The following is a 20305-nucleotide window of genomic DNA, read 5'->3' on the forward strand; positions in this document are numbered from 1 at the left end:
CATTCACGGAGTGCGATGGTAGACCGCCTTCCGCGTATCTCTTATCGCGTTAACACATCCAATCCAATACCAACAATACGCCATTCGTACCTTAGGTACCTCAATCTGCTCAAGGGAAGCCGCTCGAGAGATTGTCGTTGAATGCTGCTATGGACTCTTTCGGTAGTCCCCTTGTTTCGCCCACCAAGGCCCGACAGGCGGCCATCCAAGCCAAAGATTGGGCATATGTGAACTCCTGGCTCAGCCGACAATACGCCCCCAAACCGGTGCCCCAATTCGAACGTAATGAAGGTACTCTGCGGGTCCTCTTGACGATGGCAGCAGCCAACGATGCTGCCGATGAAGAAGCATCTCTACAGCACCGCGCACGGGAAGAAGCAGTTCGCGTCTTCAAAACACGAGAACAAGCCGAACGCAAGGACGCACATGAAAGACAGAAGATCGAAATTCTGGACGAAGTGGAGATGTGTCTTGATGATAGCGGCAAGCGTGATCTGGGCGACATCGCTGACTCGGCAATTGTCTTGGGAAACACGCTGAACCCAGGGACCGAAGACCTGAGTCTGTCCATCGTTGAGCTCACGGCTGAGGAGTCCGAAGCGCAAGACCAGATAGCCAAAGTTCAATCGCTGCAGCGCTATCTTGAGAAGGAGCTTGCGCAACTACAGGCCGACCTGGAAAAGCTCAAATCTGACAAGGCATACGAAACCCCGGAAGACACCCAGAGCATGACATCCGAATGGATACGGGGCACGAAAACGCTTTCAACCAAGGTTGGGGAGTACCAAGATCGCATTGCATCGCTTGAAAGGAATCGGCCTCATGGTCCTACAATTGAGGAGCTTATTATGGAAGAAGAGAATGTCATTCGGTTGCGAGAAACGGTCAAGTCTCTGGAGGGACGTGTGAGGGCGTTCCACGATCTGCCAAAGGACGTACCAGGAGCGCGGGCCAGGTACAAGGAGCTAGAGCGTGAGCTGGGTCAGCTCACGCGGCAACGAGAGACTATGTTTGGAAGCCTTGTCGGGCGGCGATGATCTTGAGCTCTCGACGGCTGCTACGACGGCTTTTAATAGAAAAATGGTAAAGATTTCAGTATGTATGAATTATCACGCAGGATATTGCTTCAAATTGGTGGGTAACTACTAAAACTAGAAAGCCAAATGGTATCGTCGACTCATGACTGAATCATGATAGCAACGTCGCATTCGAAAAAAGTCCGTGCCCATGTTCATAGTGCTTCACGTGCAAGAGCACTTTAGTTGTTCATGCCGAGGGCATTCTTGACCTTGTCGCCACTGTGGAGGAGAGAGGTTAGCATCCAGACAATCGTGTACACCTTCAGCCGTGGAGGTGGGGGCTTTCGGCCGGGTTGTGTCTTACATGGAGTTACTGGCACCACCGTGCTGAGTGTTGTCGGAGGCACGCTGGGTCTTGTCGAAGGCCTCCTGGGAGCCACCTTTGCTGTCGTCGGTTTGGAAGCCACGAGCGAGGCGATCACCGGTGTCGGTGACAGTCTCCTTGATCTTGTCCTGGGTGGACTTGGTGGCATCGGGAGTGACCTCCTCCTTAGCCTCTGTTGAAGGAAGTAGTTGTCAGTAACGGCGATCAAGTCAGTAGAGAGCGAGAGGTCAATGCAGGGGTCACATACTAGTGGAGAAATCCTTACGAGCAGCGTCAGACATATTGATTGATAGAAAGTTGGGTTGGAGTGGGAGTGTGGAAGTTCAGAGTTGGAAGGTTGGAAGTGTTAAGCTTGTCAGGAGTGTATAGAATGAAGGAAGCTAATGTCTACGATGAAGGTTTATATAGAGTGGACGGTGACGCCAAACAGCATGACGTCGTTGATTTTTCGTGATGTTGACCAAGTTTATGGATATCTGCTGCTCGTATCCTTGGCGGATGACTCCAGACTGCCAATAGTTCTAGACCCTTGGTTTGTAACCAGTTGGACCGCTAATCAGCGTGCTTGTTGCATGCAATGGGTGATGCATCCCGATTTTGATGACGTTGCCAGCAGTCCTAACGCCACAGATCAGCAATGACGCTGCGATGACCGAAGACTGTGGCTGCTGCTGACTAGCTATCCCGATCTGTTGATAAATATTTTTGCTGACTTATATAGTCAAAAGTGGGGCCAAACTAATATACGAAGGCAGTTTGGCCGAGTGGTCTAAGGCGATTGACTAGAAATCAATTCTCTTCGGAGGCGGCGGTTCGAATCCGCCAGCTGTCGATTTTTTTTCTTTTATTATTTTTTTGGGTGTGTTTTTCTAAACGCCTGTCTCTTTGCCTATTGAAGACCCATTGTTGCGCACAATAGCCAAGTTAACCAGGTTAGCTTGAACAACTCAGTCTTCACCCTCCCTATGCAGTAGAATCTCCTACTTGCGTACCCTAGGGTAGGAAATAATGATACATAAATGTAATTACGGACAGAAACAGACTAGAAAGTGATCTGTAATAAGTGTGTCAATTCCGAAAAAGATTGTCTTGTTCGAGAAATTCTGAGAGACTTGGTCCAGCGGCACCCTCCTTCAGAGAACACAATACATACACATCCAGTATCGACGGCAGAGAATCATACGGTGCACCGGCGTCGAGAGCTGAAGGCAAAAGAAGGGGGAATCACCTCTTATTTTCAGCAAGGCTTAAGCGCTCGACACATACTCGAGAAATTCGACAGGGGGACCCAAATTCGTGTCTTATCCCAACGGACATCTACAATCATCGCGAAAATGTCAAAGGACAGCAATTGAGGACCGCGGATTGCAACCTTGCGGAACCTCTTAACGGTCACCGACTCGGTTTCAGTCGTTGGCAGTGGAGCACTAGAAGCTCACAACACATAGACATTGAAACAAAAAGTCTCAATTTGCGACCAGGATGCACCTGAGTGGAGTACAAAGCTTGACTTGTTTCGGACTTTTGTCATGGCTTCTTTGGATTTGACCACGTGGGCCCCCGGCTTCGTCTCGCTATGATTTTCACATCTCAAAGACCACTGGCAGTGTGGTTCTACATCTCTCCATCCAATCAACCAAAGTTTAAAGCAGCATTCGGTACATCATCGAGGAAAGAAACATTTCAATAAATTACTTCGGGTAGCATTATTATATTCTTCACATCGATAGTCTTCACATCAATATCAATAAAAAGGGCATGCAGTTTAGTTCAAATACTAAATTTCAAAGCTGCTGGTAGGTCTAGGCATCAAGCCCGCCTTTTCATAAGTGCGATCGATAGTCTCCATCTGAGCAATACTTTCATCTCCATCGATCCAAATGCCAGAACCTTTACGGCCCTTGACCCGATTAACAAATTCTTCCAGCTGACAACGATATGTCGACCACCAATCCTTATAGAACACTGCACGCTCATCTGCTTCAGGCCAGTTATAGGCCTTTTTGTAACTGACCTCACTCCAAGATTTGACAATCTCCTCCTCGCGATGAAGAGTGTGAAAATCAGAGGTATCAATTCGATGATAAAGGACCGGGAGCATATGGTTCCAAATCGTGATGGTTCGGGTTACAAAATGTTGAAGTTGGACGCCGTTTTGATCGGTTGTCTCGACCAGGACCGGCTTGAAAACGACCTCGCTCTTAGGCCATCGTAAGCTGGGAATTCCTTTTGTCCAAGATGCCGGGAGAAAGGACGGCCAGCCACCCGCCGTACTCATATCTCCTTGAACCCGGACTCTTTGAGAATCAGGTGTAACAAATGTTGCAACGACAGCTTCATCAATCTGCGGTTCCTCTCTCCTAGGCCAGGTGAAGCTGGAGGCCGGCCCCGATATTGCACATCAATAGGGCTTAGTGTAGTCTGACGGCCCACGATCTGACGTACAGCGGAGATGCAGTAGGTTGCAACGTCCATCAGACAACCCCCTGCAAGCGAATAGTGGAACCGGATGTCATCCCTGCCCAACAATAGTCGTGGGAGATAAAACTGAGAGAAGACACTTTCAATAGCGCCAGGAGACTGGCGAATTTCACCTAAGAAGGCTTGCCACGCAGGGTGGAACTGGTAGTGAAAAGCTTCGAGGAGCACCGGAGCATTCGGCGCAGTTACCAGCGGATGGTTGAAGAGCATCTTAGCCTCGGTGGCATTAGAACAACATGGCTTTTCCAGCAGAACATGTTTGCCGGCTTGCACTGCACGCAAAGACCATTCAAAATGGTGACTGTTTGGCAAGGCAATGTATACGGCATCGATGGATGGATCATCAATCAAAGCTGGAGATATGTCACATTAGCAACGATAAACCTCGAGGACCAGTGCTGTCTGATTTCTCACCTTCATAGGATGGATGCACGATGGGGATATTGTATTTCTGAGCATACTCTCGAGCGCGATTGCTTTCACGCGCGGCAATAGCCGCAACAATAACACCAGGGTGTGATTTCGCAGGTGTTATAACCGCAAACGGACTGAACTCCGGGATTAGCGACAGTGGTTTAATATATAGAAATGTCTCGAACGAAGACATACGCTATGTTGCTCGCCCCAATAAGACCGATGCGGATAGCATCATCCTCCTTCTTCGGTATTGTCGGAGGGCTTACAACGCCATAGTAAACTCTCGTAAGGAAATCAAAAAGCAGCATCGTGAAGCATACTTGTGACAGCTCACCTGTCAACAGGGATCAAGGATTTTTCTGGTAGCTGAAGACCCCCGCTCTGATTACCGAGAGACCCCCTGATGTTGCTGCCAAAGCGTTTTTTTAATTCCTGTAGGACGACGCTAACAGTATTATGACGCAGTTAGTGGCCCGCCACCGCGTGGAGCGGAGTCGTGACGTGACTGGGACCCTCGTTGGTGGGTGCCGATCGGCATAAACTCTGAAAAAAGGGATCATGGTAGACGAGAACTCTTATCATTAATTGCATGGGTGGAGACTCTTATGGTTCTTGGAAAATCGCGTGCCTTTCGCGGTTCGAAGTGTATGGGAGACACGAGGTCTTGATCATTCGTCATCTTATTTGAGATCACTAAACTCCGTATCAATAAACAATCGCCAAAACCTTCCAAAAACAGAGCGAACGCCCCTCTAGAGTCAAAGAGCACGTCCTTTCGTATCGTGCAATGCACCTACATCGCCCAATCAACTTGGCGGAAACGGGTATCGAATGCCCAAAAGTGATACACCAGGATCCACAAAACACCAAAGTAAAGCACAATCATGACCAGAATCGTCGGACCGGCCGAGTAGTAAGGAGTATCGCGCATGCCACAAGAAACATAAAGTCGTCATCGCAGATTCCATTCCTTCACCACACCCCAATTCCTCTAAGTAATCGTGAAAGAGAAGAGAGGGCAAGAGAAGACAAGTCGAGACAGATTCCGGCCTTAGCCGCCTCTCTCACCAAACTCCTTCGCCCACTCTTCATACCTGCGGAGGCCATCAGACGAGACACTAGGCCGGATAGAGTACAGACTAGATTCAAAGTCTTGGAACTTGATTGGGCGAATCTGGTCCATGGGCGTGTGGAGGAGAGCTTCCCCGAGATTGCGGAGGGGGCCCATGGCAGCGTCTTTTGCAAGAGCCGTTATATCTGAGCCGGAGAAGCCTGTCGTGGCAATGTTAGATACTACTATAGACGATCATAAGGCCTCGATAGCGGCAGGGTGTTTTACCTTCAGTTACATGGACTAGAACCTCAATATCTTCACTACTCAGTTCGTGGTGCTGGTGGCCGAGAAGCGTGCGCAGCTGTTGCTCACGAACATGGTGCTCAGGCAATGGGATGTACTGACGGCGAACGAAACGACGGCGCGCAGCTTCGTCAATGTCCCAGGGCATATTAGTGGCTGCCAATACAAGCACACGTGTAGCATCGCCCTCTTTCTTGTCTCGAGCTGACTGCTCGCGGCCAGCAGCAGCGCGCTGAAGGTCGGACCACTGCACCAAGAATTCCGTCTTCGAACGGCGTGAGGCCTCATGCTCAGAACCCGATGACCGTGCCGACAACAGGGAGTCGATTTCGTCAACGAATATAATAGAAGGCGCAAGGGCTTTGGCCAACCCGAACAGGGCTCGCACAAGCTTCTCGCTTTCTCCATGCCACTTGGATGTCAAGCTTGACGCGGAAACAGAGAAGAAGGTCGATTTGGATTCGGTGGCTACTGCTCGAGCAAGCATGGTTTTGCCTGTACCCGGAGGACCGAATAAAAGCATGCCCCGAGCAGGTTCGCGCAGACCCGAGAAAAGGTCAGGCCGGAGGAATGGATACACCACGGCTTCTTTCAGTGCTTTCTTTGCTGTCTCCAACCCTGCGATATCGTCCCAGTGTACTTCATCTCCACGTACGACAATATCGTTCAGGATCTGGCGCGCCGACTGAGGATCAACGCCCTTGGGGAGATTGTTCATAATCCTCACCACATCCTGATTCTCCTGATCTTCCTCTTCATCTTCGGCCTCGTCCACTGAAGAACGCCGTCCCCAAGACTCTTGATCGCTTGATGGCGGCGTCTCTCGCCGCTTTACGGGCGGTGGCTTCCGTCGAACCGCACTGTTACCGTTCGCCCCAGAAATTGACATTCGGTTGACACCATGTTGGATATCATCACTACCTGAGGATGGTGACATATAGGATGCTTGGCCAATCTTTGTCGTTCTCGGGGCAGATTTTGTTCGAGGTTTGCTACCAGAAACATTTGCCTCGCGGTCCTGACGAGGCGTGTCTGGACGAGAATTGCCCTCAGATTTGGTAACAGGAGTTACGCGCGGCGGAGGCGGAAGTGACGACCTCAGTGCCACAGGTTTGGGTTTGATAGATGGTTTTGGCACGGGCGAAGATGGGCTTGCGTAATCCTTTGGGCCCGGCATAACAACAGGCGCCGGTGCCGAAGATTGAGGAGCCCGGCGAATATCAGAGCCAGGCTGGAGCTGGCGCGGAATTGTCTGTGAAGTAGGCCGAGGAGAAGATCGTGGAGGAGATGAATGCATAGGCCCTCGCCAGTGTGCGGCGGGAATCCGGTCTGTAGATGAATCTTTCTTCTGCGGCCGAGGTCTCACCGAGGAAGGCTCTTCCCCCGAACTGGATCTCGGATCAGGGTCACGACGAAAGCTCGGGTCATTGTTGACAAGGCTGCGAGACGAAGCCACTGCAGCATCGTTCGTGCGCTTATCAGTCGACGGCGACCGGTAGAGACTGCCCCATGCCAGGCCTGCTGCTTTGGAGGCGGCCGGCCGGGTCTCCTTGCGCTTAGGCGCCACCTTGGCTTTCTTTCCATTCTTCTTGCCATCCTTATTGCGCAGCGTCGTCAACATCACTTTCCGCCGTTCAGGACTAGATCCGCGAGACTTCGTTTTGTCTGAAGAATTCGAGTTCATACGGAGGGCAGGCGAGCCGGATGGCGACAGGCCCGAGGGAACGGGGTCATCGTAGGCTTGGAGGGTGTCGGAGTTCTGTCTCGCTATCGGCGGAGGAGCAGGTCGTCCAGGTATGGTGGCTGGCTTCGAGAGATCCGTGTAGCCGACGGCGGGAATGGTACCGTCTCCGATCCAGCCTGGAGGATTAGACGACGGCGGCGCGGGCGCTGTGGCTGGGGATTTACCCTTTGTAAGTGTTGCAGGCTCCTTCGTGCCGTTAGCCTCGGCGGACTCCTTCCGACTCTCACGCAGGGCTGCTAGCAGATCGACTCGCTCGCGGCATTGGACCTCCAGCGCACGGATGGAATCCTGCAGGGCTTTCTCGGTTTCGGATTTGGGGGTGTAATTCGACGGCACACGGCGAGCATTGTGACGATATATCGTTTCAAGGGCAGACCGCCAGGATCTCAATGCTTCCTCCTCATTGTTCTGATGTCATGAGCAATTGATGCCGACCGGGGGGCGGATGGCGAACATACCTGGCCTTCAAAGTAGACCGCAGTGGAGCACAGGAGATAACATTCATCGTACGTCTTCTGTAGGGAAGACGCGGGCCGTGGGCGCATCATTGGGAAAACACAGGCCCGCACCCATTTCACTGCAGGTTGTTGGCGGGGAGAAGGAGAGGGCGATGATCTCCCGCCGAGGCGGAGGAGTTTTCGCGTGACGTCGTCGGCCGGGTGGGTGCTGCATGCGGACACTCGAGTCTACTACACTCCCCATTATTTAAATCTCTACTCTTCCCGACTATTATGTCGTTCAATTCTCTCTGACCTGCGCTCCGATCTATATTTATTTATTTATCTATGGAACGATTTAACTATTCATGGTGTAGCACATCATTGAAAGATGGGATGATTCTCTTGGAAGCATCGGATAACATCGGACATCACATCTAGATTCCTCGTGGTCGCACGTCTATAGGTACATGCAAATGAAAAAACAGTCACTAAAACATACATCGATGCAACAGAACCCAGCCCGCATAAGAAAACCAAAACCCGAAGATCCACGTTCCAACGCCGGTAAACGATAGAGGACACATCGGACGGGGAGAGCGTCAAGAAAAAGATTCGATCCTCAGGTCAGCTTGCTGATGTCATTTCCAAATTCCCTTTCTCCAAACTGTACAGTACAGAAATCGCTTTTGGCCAACAGAAGCTCCGAACATGCAGAAAGGTCGAGTCGGGCTCTTCAGGTCCCCGATGCGCCATCGTTAGGGTCTGCTGGGCTCTGCCCATGCTTCAAGACCCAGAAAAGACGTCAAAAAGACCAATGTTGCCTCAAAAATTGAACCAAGAATATATAAAAGAGGTGGGAAAACAATCAAGACCAGCGTTGCAGGATATACATGCAACACCGGATATTGAACTAGAAACGAAGAGCTGCCACATCGGGGAAGGGCAGTCAAGCCGGCAGGAGGGTATATGACAATTCAAAGCACGAAAACTTTCCTTTAGTCAAGTGGCTGATCCTTGAAATAGGCCTTGGCCATCTCGTAGGAAGTCCAGCAGATCGCAGTGCTCGGCATGGTGGAAATAATGCGAGGGCGCATGCCGCGCAGGAAACCACCCCAGCCGAAGCGGTTCTTGATGATGGCGGCGGCGTTCCACAGACCGCGCACAGAGCGGATCTCTTCACTTTCGGCCAGGCCACGGGTCTGAAGAAGGGTCTTCACAACGTCGAGAGGAGTGGTGATACCGGCAGCGAAGGCACCAGCAAGACCACCTGCCATACAGTGGGTGAAAGGATCGTAGTCCTGCTTGGGGTTCATGACCTTCGAAATCGACTCGTAGGCAACGAATTGGGTGGCGGTAAAGGGCACAGTCATGCAGAGGGTGGTAGGGTAGGAGACGTAGAAGGCCTGGAGACCTTCAGTTCGGTAGAGTGTTTTGGCGCATTGCAGCAACGTCTTGTGAACGGAGCCGTGGACTTGCATTCGCTGCTTGATCACTGAATTCCAAATCTTGGTTATTTTACCTTCCTTGGAGTTTTGAATGTTCGGAGGAAGAAGAACTTACCATCGAAGGGGTTCATCAACGCATCGCTTGCGATCGTGGCCGAGGCACCACTCAGAGCTTCATCCCCCATTTGTTAATTCTATTCATCCATATACCACGTTGGGCCAAATACTTACCGGCTGCTAAAGGATGGTGTCCGTCATCAACGTTTCCACCCGCAAGTTCCTTGACGATCTCATATGTGCCAAAATACACAGCATGTGCCGGACCTGTAATCACGAAAATATATGGATCAGGGACTGGCTTCTAACGAATAGATTTTCGCGGCCCAGAGAGACATACCAGCACCAACAATCACACTCGAAACACCCTTCCATAGTGTCCGCCAGCCCTCAATGCGATAGATGGTCGAGACTGCGTTCGTCAAACCGGTGTACAGACCGCCCGTGGAAGGATGCAGGATTTGCATGCGAGTCTATATTACAAGATTTGTCAGTGCCAATCCATGATGCCCGAAAATTCCGGGATGCAAAACTCACCTTAAGAAGGTCGACCGGGTACATCACCGAGTGTTCCTTTAAACCGATCATCAGCCCGAAACTCTCACCGTGTGTCATTCCCGCCAACATACCGCGATTCCCGCAAAAGCACCCGCCAACATGTTGCGGCCTAAGCCATAGTTCGAAGGAAGCGCCTCATAGCTGACAAAAAAACATGTTAGATTGCATTGTACAGTCGGTTGGGTTATTGAAGCGCAACAGGAAATTGCAGCTGCCGGGCGGGCAGGGTCAATATCTGCCAGCTAGACACGCGGTAGAAGAGCCAATTGTCCAGGACGAAAGGAATCGACCAGGTCGCAGTCCGCGATACTGCCGCAAGCCCACCCTCGGAGATTTCACGTGCGGAGAGACACCTACTCGAACTCCTGCTCGGGGATCTGGTCGGAAGCCGCCATGAAGCTCCGCTAGCTCAAGGCGCAGCCGGCGCAATTCGGGAAAGAGAAACGGAGAGGAGAGGGCGTCGTGGTGATGGTGTGAATGAGATTGAGGTGTGCGAGAGCCGGAGTGGTGAAGGATGATGAGGTAAACGGGGTTCTCCGTATGGCAAAACAGGCCCTGGATGCCCACAGCGAGAGGAAACAGGGAAGGGGTCAAAGGCGGTTTGTCGGCAGCAGGAGAGGATCACAGGCGCAGCGTGTCCGATCGTTCCTCCTTTCTTTTCCCTTTTTTTGGTTTGGGTTGCTGAGGATGGGAAATCCGGAGAGGAAAGGTTGAGGAGGAAATTCTTGAGTTCGGTCACTAGCAGGGCGGGCGCCGCGGCACTAGCCAAATTATTCGCAGGCCGACCTTCGCCGGATTCCACACGCTCCGAGGCCCCCATTCCTGCCAGCAGCCCGACTCCCCGGCAAGATCTGTCGGGCATTGTTTTCCTACATAGACTATGGTGCTCTATGTTCAATTAATTTTATTTTTTGCCTCCCTTCGCCTTCCATCATGCCCCCGTCTATGGGAAACTCCCGATCGATCGCCGATTATTCAGAATGCAAGGCCAGACCCCCAACTCTAAGCATCCGATGACGGAGATTAGGTAAGGCGTATGGTATCGGCAGTACCTTCCCAGCTGTGCACCGGTACTGACCGGTACCTGACTTGACTATGGACAACCCGCGGAAACGCCAAGTACCGCCCCGGTACGGCTCCCGTCATTTTTATCAATCTGATAAGCCATTCATCCCAAACCTGATTAATTAAATTGCACTTCGACCTGGGACTAGTGTGCTCACCCTGGAGAAATTAGTCGGTCCATCCGGTCTGAGTGGACCCTGAGACCCAGGCTGCAAATTCGTGGAAGTGCCGAATTCTTCGAGAAGGCCGTTGGAAGCCTTTGAGAGGGTGGATAGGCCAACCTTACTCTCCCCTTTCAGATGTTCTCCCTTCAGATGACTGGGATTATCTTTTGCCCAGCAAATACGAGAATATTTGCTTCGGAGTCACAAAAAAGGGCGAGCACCCTCCAAAGGCGCACTTGAGCAATACGAGGGCCTCTTTAACAGGGGCTGCGCCCCCGACCACGCGACTCTATCGGACGGGCTGCCGATGTCCGGCCAAGCCGTGTCGACTAAACCCTGCTGGTCGGCTTCGTACGTAAAGCCATCCGAGCTTTCTGTGAATGTCCCACCGGGCTAAAATCTCGGCAAAGGAGAATGCATAGTTTTGCCTGGTGAACAAACAAATTCCTTGAATGGCAAAGCGTGGCCCTAGCCAGTCAATTCGCTGACAGGACCCATGACTGTAGTCTGGTAATCTGTCGTGAACTCGTGGATACTCTGGCAGTCAATCTGCAGATGGGACCCTAAATGGGCTAATCAACTTTATCAAGTCTGCGGCTCTGGCCATTTCTAGTTAGTTTGCAACGAGTTCCCCCGGGACGCCTGCATATATTACAACCAGAACAATACTCCATGAATGTCACGTTTGCTGGGCTCCTCTTTGAATTAATCGAATTCATGACCACAGGGCAGTCGTGGACTTATACGCTGAAAACCAATTAAGCATCACCGGTCGGCTCATCACGGTGCCATGTTTAGATAGCCAGAGCATGGGAAGTTCGTCGTACGTTAAGGTTAGATAAGCTGTATCGGGATCGCCACTGAATGTAGCTGAGGTTAGAGCTTATTTGATATAACAAGTAGGCCTAAACAGCCAGAGATTTATAATGAATTGCAACCAAACATGCCATGCAACCCAAATGTTTAGAATCTAGAGCGAATGCAAATGTTCAAGGTGAAAGTTCCTAAACTGAGTTTCTTCGATGCGACGATTAAACAGAATTGCAACCAACAAAAGAATCGCTACCTAGCTATGAGAAGATGAAAAGCTCTGCTATCTGAACATGTTGACTCCCATAGATGAACTCAACACCTCAGCGCCGCAGCCTTAAGGAAATAATTTAAAAAAAAAAAGAAAAAACCCAGCAAGTACACGGTGGAGCCTTACATGATATGCTGATTGTTTCAATTGTGGATTGTGGGCATATGAAATGCCAATTGCTTTGGTGATTCTTGTCTGCTCATGGTTACCCTGGGTCCCAGGTTACAGAGGACCCGAGGAAGGGCAAGAGAGAGAGGAGGTCGGATGTCGGAGGGAGAGAAGAAACGCAATGCTTGAACATAAGAGGTATTTAAGAGAAAATTTCGGGGAGGATTCGTTCACGTCGTAAAATTCCCAATTGTAGTCGTTTAGATGGGAGGGCAGGTCACTCTACCACTCCACGTTGAACGACCATTCTCCTGTGAAACGTGTTAGCACAGAACATAATCCAAGTCGATGATACCACAACATACCATTTTTCAAGTTTTCTGCCGTGTCGCTCAGTAGGATGACCCGGCGCTTATTGCAATAGGCCGTCTTATCCAGGATATCCACCTTCAGTGAGGCCAACTCCGGGACGGGCTTCTCGAACATCTCACTGAGACTTTCCACCGCCATCTCCAGATCCTTTTGATTATCTTCGAAGATTTCTGTCAGGTTGTTACGCGCAAGATAGAACGCAAAGGCGTAAGTCCACTTCAAGGTCCGACGGCACTGCTGTAGCGCCTGCGACGCCGTATCAAGGAACTGCACCTCTATCCAAGACAGACCTGACTGCGACTGCAGACTAGTCATCTTTTTCTCGGTCTTTAGATAAAGATCCTTGTCTAGCTTCGCTGACTGCTCGTGGTTTGCATACCGATTGTAGTAATGCAAATAACGCTCCAGCGATGCGCGCGACTTGGCCTGAGCGCTGCGGGCATCAGATCCGGATTTCTCTTCGTACCGATTGCAGTTATACCAGCTGGTGCCATGCTCGGACCAGAGGCCCATACACATCCAACAGAACTCGTGTTTGCATTTCCGGCAAGTCATATGATTACAACCGCCGTTCTTTTCAATCGTTGAGACGCATTTGGGGCACTCCTTGGTGTTGGCTGATATCCAGTTTGCTGTCTCAGAGTCATCTTCGCACTTTTGGAGCCACTTCTTGACCAGTGTGCAAGGGGTGGGTTGGTGGTCGGTCACACCGCAGCCAAAGCAAAATTCGTGTTTACAGAGACACCGGACTGAGGGTACAATGCGTCGAAGGTCGCGAGTCTTAACCGGACAGTCAACCGCGTACTCACAATTCGGTGCTGGGCACCATCGGAGATTATCCTTGTCATCGACATAGGTTCGCGTGAGGAGTGTTCGATACCTAAAAAGGAGCAGCACGTTAGCGTTCATCCTGCCGTGACTCAAGAGGGACTGCATGAGAGATCACTTACCGATCCTTGAGATCATTCGTCACCAGGAGGTCGAGCGAGCGTGAATCCACGATCCGGTGACAGTTTTCGCCTGGGCACTCGATCCGCGCCGCCTCGCCTTCTCCTTTGATCTTTTGTGCCAAGTAATGTCGATAGCAGTCCACGCAAAACCTGTGCCCGCAGCGCATCGCATACGACTCAAGATCGTTTCCATCTTCACAACAAATGTCACATGAGAAGTTCGGGATGACCTCTGTTTTCGCAGTCCCTTCAAAATTTGTTCCCAGGCCAGCTTCTTCCAGTGTTTCCTCCGGGTGGTCCATGTATCCTTCAATCAGTTTCTCCTGCTTCCATCGACCGAATCGGAGGAGGATCGCGGCGGATTCTGGAGGCAGCCCGAGGATCGCGGACACCTCGTTGACTTGCACGAGCTGCTCGCGTTCGATATCATCGGGATCAAGAACTTTGAATTCGACTTCGTATGGCTTTCGCTTCTGCGTGAGGAGGTCTTTATCATCGGAGAATCCGGTGTCAAGGTCTCCGAAGTCTGTCAACAATCGTAAGTCAGGTTGGCGAACGATATCTGATGGAACCAGGTCACGCAGACCATCAGGTTCGGGGGAACAGTGAGCAGCTTACCTTCACCTAGGCTCTCGTTATCACTGCCCTGAGCATCGAGGAAATCATCCTGGCTGGAGACATCGCTCAAGAAATCGTCTTCGGAATCCATGCTCGAGGTCGTTGTTGGGGGTGTTGCGACGTCCCTCTTTTTAGGGCTGGTTGAACTCGCAGAGCTGCCCGTCTCGGTGAGTTGGGTAGTCGCAGTGACCGTCGAGCCCGGCTTGCGCAAGCGACCGGTAGAGAGAGTGGCGTTCCGGGTTTGGGCAGCCTTGGTGGCGGATTCGGGAAGAGGTTGGTCGTCGTCCGCAATCGCCGCCTCGGCCGCCTTTCTCTTCCGCGTGGAGGGAGGCGTGGTGGCAGATACGGCAGGATGCCGATAAAAAGGGTGAGAAGAAGAAGAAAAAGAAGCAGTTGAAGGTCTGAGGGCTGGTGAGCCAAAACGTCACAGGGAAAATTGCGCGGGTCGAGTGGTTCGGAGGGGAGAGAGTGGGGAAGGGGCTGCGACGACCAAGTCTGGTTCCGAAGTACGCAGCGGAGGCGGAATGGCGCGAGGAGACCTACGAGCACTTACTTAGTCATGTATTATTTATTATTAGTCTTCACACCAGTGACTCCCCCCAGGCAGCACGATGTAAGGCAGTCGCACAGGTCGAGAGACCAGGGAGGGTTGTCTGGGGAAGGTCACTGACTCACCACCGCATGGGTTGATGATTCTCGCCCCGGCAGGCAGCAGATTACATCCAAATGGGCTGGTAGCGGTAACCACCGCCTTCGCCATCCTTGCCTACGAATGTGCACAAGCAAAAAAGCAATGCAAAGCAATTTACGACATGCCAATTATATTTGCATCATATCGTAGTAAATTCTTGGAAATTCTCTTTTTTTGTTGGGGACGCTATCCAGGAGGCCATACACACTCCTGGCCTATGAATAATCAGTCCCATAGTAGCATCGTAGTCGTACCTATAGTCGTCGTCGTGGTATAAAATGGCATGGAAAATGAGAAGAAACTACTCTTCATCACTTTCCTCCTCTTCGCTGCTCTCCTCTTCTGCCTCTGCCAGCCACTGCACGAACTGCTGCGCTTGGCTGCGCACCTTTTTCATCTCGTCATTCTCGCTGGCCCGCTCATCATCCCACCACTGCTCGTAGGCCTCTTCATCCACCAGCTCTAACTCATAGAGCTCCTTGGCAGTAAAGAGAAGTATCATCTCACCCTTGTCGCGGTTGACGAGATCCTGTTGGAGCTGGAGGAGCAGGTCAACCTGGTCCTTCTTCTCCTCCTTGTTTCGGTCAAACAAGGTACGCTCCACGACCTCGGAGTACTGTGAGAAGACCTGATGAACGGCCTGGCTGGCGCCCTTGCCCTTGCCCATGAGCTCCTGGATGTATTGCATGAACGATGTCACAATAGCCCGTCGGACCTGGGTATCGTCGGCGTTCGCAGTCATGCGCAGACTGACCAGCTCGAGTTGAACCACGTCGGCAGATACGCACTCGCGTAGACTATCCAACACACTCCCGGTGGCATCAACGTGGAAGTGGTCCTGCTCTTCACTGTCGGAGAAACTGCTCCGGGAAGACCGTGCCCAGGACCCGTCTGATACTTCAGAGGACAATGTCGAGATCGAAGCAGAAGACAGAGAAAGTTCTGGCATGCGGTACACTGGAAATGGTCAGCATCATCTACCGTACTACGCGCTCTGAGAATATTTGCACATACCAAGCCCAGAAGATGCGACACTGACATCATCCTCGTCCTCATCCTCGTCCTCCCCTTGGATAAATTCATATCCCTCTCCACCATCGCCAACCACCTTTGTGTCAGTAGGGGCCGCAGTACCATCTCGCTTCGATCTCGAGATGCGTTTGCCGCCCTCGACCTTCACACCGTCGGCGATCTTGACGCCGTACGAGAGAAGTGCACCAGACTCGATAACGCAATTCTTACCAACGACGGAACCATTCGCGATAATTGCTCCACGAACATCAGAGCCGTCCCCAATCATAACATCATCCCAGATGTACGCACCCTCCAGCTTGACATTCCGGCCAATCTTGCAGTTCCGGCCCAGAGCAGTGCTGTTTACTGTCGTCCGGTCACCGATGCTAGTGCCACGTCCAATGATTGTGCGACGACCCACAACACAAGATCGGGCCAGAGTCACGCCCTGCTCTTGGTACAGGCTGCCCTTGCGGAGACCGTAAGTGTGTCCCGGAAGCAGGTTGGTATCGGGGCACAGCGGATAAGTCCAGCGCGAGATGATATCCTTACTAATCGCGTCGTAGGCCTTCAGGTTGCGTACCCGCGCGGCGTAGTCCTCCTTGATTATGTGGGTATGAATTGTCTTGCCGTTCAACTCATAATCCTTGAGAACACCAAAAAGATAGTGTTTCCGCGGTGACTGATAATCGAAACTGTCAGACCACAAGCTCAGGACATCTGGGGTGCAAATATCAATGCTGCAGTCGATCAAGTCTTGGCGGATATCAAGCTCGGCGTGGGACAAAAGAATCTCGGCATCAATGTTTAAACGGGGAGACTTCTCATCGGAATGATGATCGATCTCTTCGTAGTGAAGGCAGCGATCCTTGGTCGGATCGATAACGAAGACCGGGGAGACCGAAGTCGACTTGGTACGGTGGTTGCGGCCGGCTTCCCTGAGGACCATTGTCATGATGGCGTTCTTGTCGGATTCACGACGAGTCCGGTGTTTCTTCAAAGCGCTCTCGATTGGCAGGTTGCTGATGACATCGCCGCTCACGACAATGAAGTCACCGGTGATGAGATGTTTGCCGTCCAGGTCACGCATAACGTCGCCGACAGAGGTAGAGGTGGATTTGAGGAATGTTAATTGCGTGAAAGGCGAGGATGCGGCTCTCCATTTCGAAGCACTATGAAATGTGATTAGTCTTGCTCTTCTTTCTTGCTTAGGGGACTCGGACCCATCATACTTCATGTATTTCTCCAACTGGTCGGAGTGCGCACCTCCATAGAGGAACACCTCTTCAACACCAGCATTGGCAAGAAATTCGAGGGTGTATTCAATGAGAGGGGTATTGGCCAGCGGCAAGAGACACTATCACAAACAAAACCGTTAGCCATTGTGATAGTTCACAGTGCTTTCACAAAAATAACTCGGTGTACGTACTCGGGGCCTGTCGAGGGTGAAAGGCTCGAATCTCGTTTCGAAAGTGTCCGCGAGAACCTAAAGCCCATATGACTTAGCATGGTTCCGTGATCATCAGACCAAATCAAAACGGCTGCTATCAAGCAGCTGCCTAGGGTATTTCAAGTGGCCCCCAGCGATAAAGACATACCACAGCCTGCAACGTCTCCTCTACCTCCTCCGCGCCATTATTGCCCCTCGGCTTCGAGCCTCCTCCCTTCTGTTTCGCACCCATAGCCGACAGGTTCTAGACCGGGTCAGCAGCGATCTCAGCGGCGTAAAAAGAAGGGCTCGTGAAACCGTCGCGCAATCAATCGACCGTGCTGCAGTCTTTGTCGTCGAGAAATCGTCCGTAACTGGGGAATGAGCGTACCGCAGAATCAGAGATGACCAGGGCGAAGTCAGTGGTCAGTCTATGACGGCGCTAAGACAATGGGACTGTCGTTATCAAAGAAGGGCACAAAAAACCCCGCCAAGCCGCGGAATGACTCCCACTTCCCAGCTGTCGACCAGTTTGCCTTGTTTGCATCGATACCATATTCACAAAAAAAGGGCGTGATCACATGACCGTCCCTGAATTGCCTGCGCCATCCACGATCTGAATTTGCTGTATATCCCATTCATTAGCAGTATAAATTCCGTAGAATAGCATCCGACCGCTATCTGAAGGTAATTTTATTTTGACTGGGGTCTGAAGACGTCGCTATTCGAATTCTGTTCTCGTATCTCAACTGCTCACTCGTCGTCTTTCAAGATGTAGATCGTACTCCGCATTAAACGCGCAGATGAAAAGGGATTTTAACTATTTTCCTGAGCGCACCCTTTGTACTGAATGACTTGGTGTAATATTCCGAGAGGCGAAAAAGATATCAATCACAATCCTGAGAGGCAGCTATCGAGTCTCGGCTTCTAATAATCTGAAAAACAAGCAATCTCAGATTGTTCGGTAATTTAAATTTCAGCCCTACCAAAAAATAGCCAAAACTGAATTCATTGCAGATAGAAACAGATAACTTCTCAGTAATTAAACTGAGATCATATGCATAGAATCGGCACCACTGTCTATTCCTCCAGGAGACCAAGTATCGTCGCCAACTCATGATACTGACCTTAAGAGACTAACTCCCCTAGCTACTGCCAGGCCAGTGGGTGGAGCCACCTTCGCTGTCCACACATAACACTATCTGCGCTACCTTTGTCCGTACACTGCAAGATACTGATTCTTATTAGTTTCTGTTGAGTATGACCATTGGCCAACCCGGATCATGTGACCTCAGGCGAGGGCGGTTAGTCCACGCCCACTCGATATCCACGATGGCTCGCTCCTCTCTTTCCTTCCCTCTCCATAGCTTCGAGGATACGGGTTTCCACTACCTGCGACTGGTTTATCTCCTCTTAAGTTGTTACCCACCCATGGTGCCAATAGTTTCTGAAAGAGTACTGTCTACGGGCGTTAAGTTGGGTGTTTTACGCTGCCCACTTGACCAGAACTGCAGATAATTATTATTGAGAAAACACACTGTAGATATTCATAAGGGAAGCTTACTGGTTGAGTCCGGCGATCTTGCAAGAGGTGCCATTGCATTCCTATTAATCTTTTGCGACAGTTAGAAAAGAACGTAGAAATTTTCTTCAAGACTTTACATACACCGCAGAACTCCCAACCTTTAGGGCAACCTTGAGCGGAAGCTGCACTATACTTCTCAGGTGAAGGAGCAGCGAGACCCAGGCTGGCGCCAATGGCTACCAGAGCAAGCATGAGGTTGGAGAGCTGCATGATGAATGTAGGAGAATGGTGTCTTTGTGAACAGGTTCTTGGGATCGATGAGAATGGTTATGAGAAAACTGCTGAAAGCTCAGCACCTTTCATTTTCGAAACCCGGGGAGTTTCTCGGCAAGGTTGCGGTCCGTAATGTCGATAAAAAAAACGCCTTGCCATTTGATCGACAGACAATCCTTGCTCTTTATGATTTATTCCCATGGGGAGCAGATGCGGGCTCAATATATCACGCATACAATATTTTGTTCAGCTGGAAGCATATCCGAGGTTGGTTGAAGTCTGGCTCATGTATGGATGGGGGTTGCTTGTTGATCATTCCCGTATCATCAAAATCCCAGGCCCACCAGGGGCCAAAAAGTGGAGTGGAAGCTAGGAGTGTAATTTTTGCACATACAGAACTGCTAGGTACGAAACAAAGTTTGGCTATATGAATGAGGTATGTATAGCAGTCGATCCTGTGCCGTAGAATGGAGTTGTATCGTTTTGATCCCCTTTCTTTGGTAGCCGACATCCGCGGAAAGTCTAGAGCCAACAACCGACTCGGAGTTCTCCGGGGGTTCCCAGCTTTATTTTTTGATCCTGTATGAATACCTGTCTGATGTTAGCGAGGTATTCGGTGTTCTTATAACTATTGATCCCGCTGAAGTGTTGATCTTTATTGTGTTAAGTGCATTAAAGCTACGAGTTGGGTATCTCGTAGTAGTTCTTCTATATTGAAGTGATGAACTGAATTTACCTTTATCAAGGCCAAATTGAGACAGGAATACGCCCACATCGACCATGCAGGTGGAATGGGCCCTGTCTTACTCATTTACCAATGAAACGAGTTGTCTTGTGTTGGTTGAATTTGGCTGTTGGTTCCCGTTGTCTGACTGACCGACGATCAGATGCATCAACAATCCTTTTCTCCTCCACATCAAGAGCCGCATCCACAGGGGGCCAAAAGCGGGTCACCACAGGCAGAAAACCCACTTTCCGTATCTTTTCCCTGCCGAACCGGCTTGAATTCAGGCAGCTTTGAGAGCCCTCATTTGCTACATAGCATCCGGCCCCTGTATACATGTGCCTCTCGCCTCGCGGTGTGCCTTGGGCCCATTTTTGTGATTCAGCAA

The 20305-nt window shown here is 50.8% G+C and overlaps 7 protein-coding genes across 7 annotated transcripts; 1 reads left to right on the forward strand and 6 right to left on the reverse strand.

The window, feature by feature from the left end:
• Positions 1 to 149: 149 nt before the first annotated feature.
• On the forward strand, positions 150 to 1037 carry N7532_011907 (uncharacterized protein; the record flags this gene model as incomplete). Its single annotated transcript, XM_056624398.1, has 1 exon — positions 150 to 1037. One exon carries the CDS (start codon positions 150 to 152, stop codon positions 1035 to 1037), a length of 888 nt encoding a protein of 295 aa, XP_056469386.1.
• Positions 1038 to 1258: 221 nt separating this feature from the next.
• Positions 1259 to 1685, reverse strand: N7532_011908 (heat shock 9/12 family protein; the record flags this gene model as incomplete). Its single annotated transcript, XM_056624399.1, has 3 exons — positions 1259 to 1298; positions 1384 to 1576; positions 1652 to 1685. 3 exons carry the CDS (start codon positions 1683 to 1685, stop codon positions 1259 to 1261), a joined length of 267 nt encoding a protein of 88 aa, XP_056469387.1.
• A 1496-nt stretch (positions 1686 to 3181) lies between these two features.
• N7532_011909 (Gfo/Idh/MocA family protein) lies at positions 3182 to 4610 on the reverse strand (the record flags this gene model as incomplete). Its single annotated transcript, XM_056624400.1, has 4 exons — positions 3182 to 3748; positions 3850 to 4238; positions 4300 to 4433; positions 4495 to 4610. 4 exons carry the CDS (start codon positions 4608 to 4610, stop codon positions 3182 to 3184), a joined length of 1206 nt encoding a protein of 401 aa, XP_056469388.1.
• Positions 4611 to 5353: 743 nt separating this feature from the next.
• On the reverse strand, positions 5354 to 8105 carry N7532_011910 (uncharacterized protein; the record flags this gene model as incomplete). The annotated part of the gene is made up of 3 exons (XM_056624401.1): positions 5354 to 5574; positions 5642 to 7811; positions 7914 to 8105. The coding sequence occupies 3 exons, from the start codon at positions 8103 to 8105 to the stop codon at positions 5354 to 5356; spliced, it is 2583 nt and encodes an 860-aa protein (XP_056469389.1).
• A 733-nt stretch (positions 8106 to 8838) lies between these two features.
• mrsA (putative mitochondrial carrier protein) lies at positions 8839 to 10298 on the reverse strand (the record flags this gene model as incomplete). Its single annotated transcript, XM_056624402.1, has 7 exons — positions 8839 to 9335; positions 9404 to 9460; positions 9520 to 9612; positions 9686 to 9818; positions 9883 to 9918; positions 9975 to 10044; positions 10261 to 10298. The coding sequence occupies 7 exons, from the start codon at positions 10296 to 10298 to the stop codon at positions 8839 to 8841; spliced, it is 924 nt and encodes a 307-aa protein (XP_056469390.1).
• A 2305-nt stretch (positions 10299 to 12603) lies between these two features.
• N7532_011912 (uncharacterized protein) lies at positions 12604 to 17648 on the reverse strand (the record flags this gene model as incomplete). Its single annotated transcript, XM_056624403.1, has 10 exons — positions 12604 to 12632; positions 12687 to 13573; positions 13644 to 14205; positions 14262 to 14669; positions 15157 to 15206; positions 15258 to 15909; positions 15967 to 17138; positions 17199 to 17323; positions 17396 to 17452; positions 17565 to 17648. 10 exons carry the CDS (start codon positions 17646 to 17648, stop codon positions 12604 to 12606), a joined length of 4026 nt encoding a protein of 1341 aa, XP_056469391.1.
• Positions 17649 to 18880: 1232 nt separating this feature from the next.
• Positions 18881 to 19190, reverse strand: N7532_011913 (uncharacterized protein; the record flags this gene model as incomplete). The annotated part of the gene is made up of 3 exons (XM_056624404.1): positions 18881 to 18903; positions 18960 to 19008; positions 19062 to 19190. The coding sequence occupies 3 exons, from the start codon at positions 19188 to 19190 to the stop codon at positions 18881 to 18883; spliced, it is 201 nt and encodes a 66-aa protein (XP_056469392.1).
• Positions 19191 to 20305: the final 1115 nt, after the last annotated feature.

This window comes from Penicillium argentinense (genome assembly GCF_028826775.1).
Source record: "Penicillium argentinense strain IBT 30761 chromosome Unknown utg000011l_segment0_segment0, whole genome shotgun sequence".
NCBI lineage: Eukaryota > Fungi > Ascomycota > Eurotiomycetes > Eurotiales > Aspergillaceae > Penicillium > Penicillium argentinense.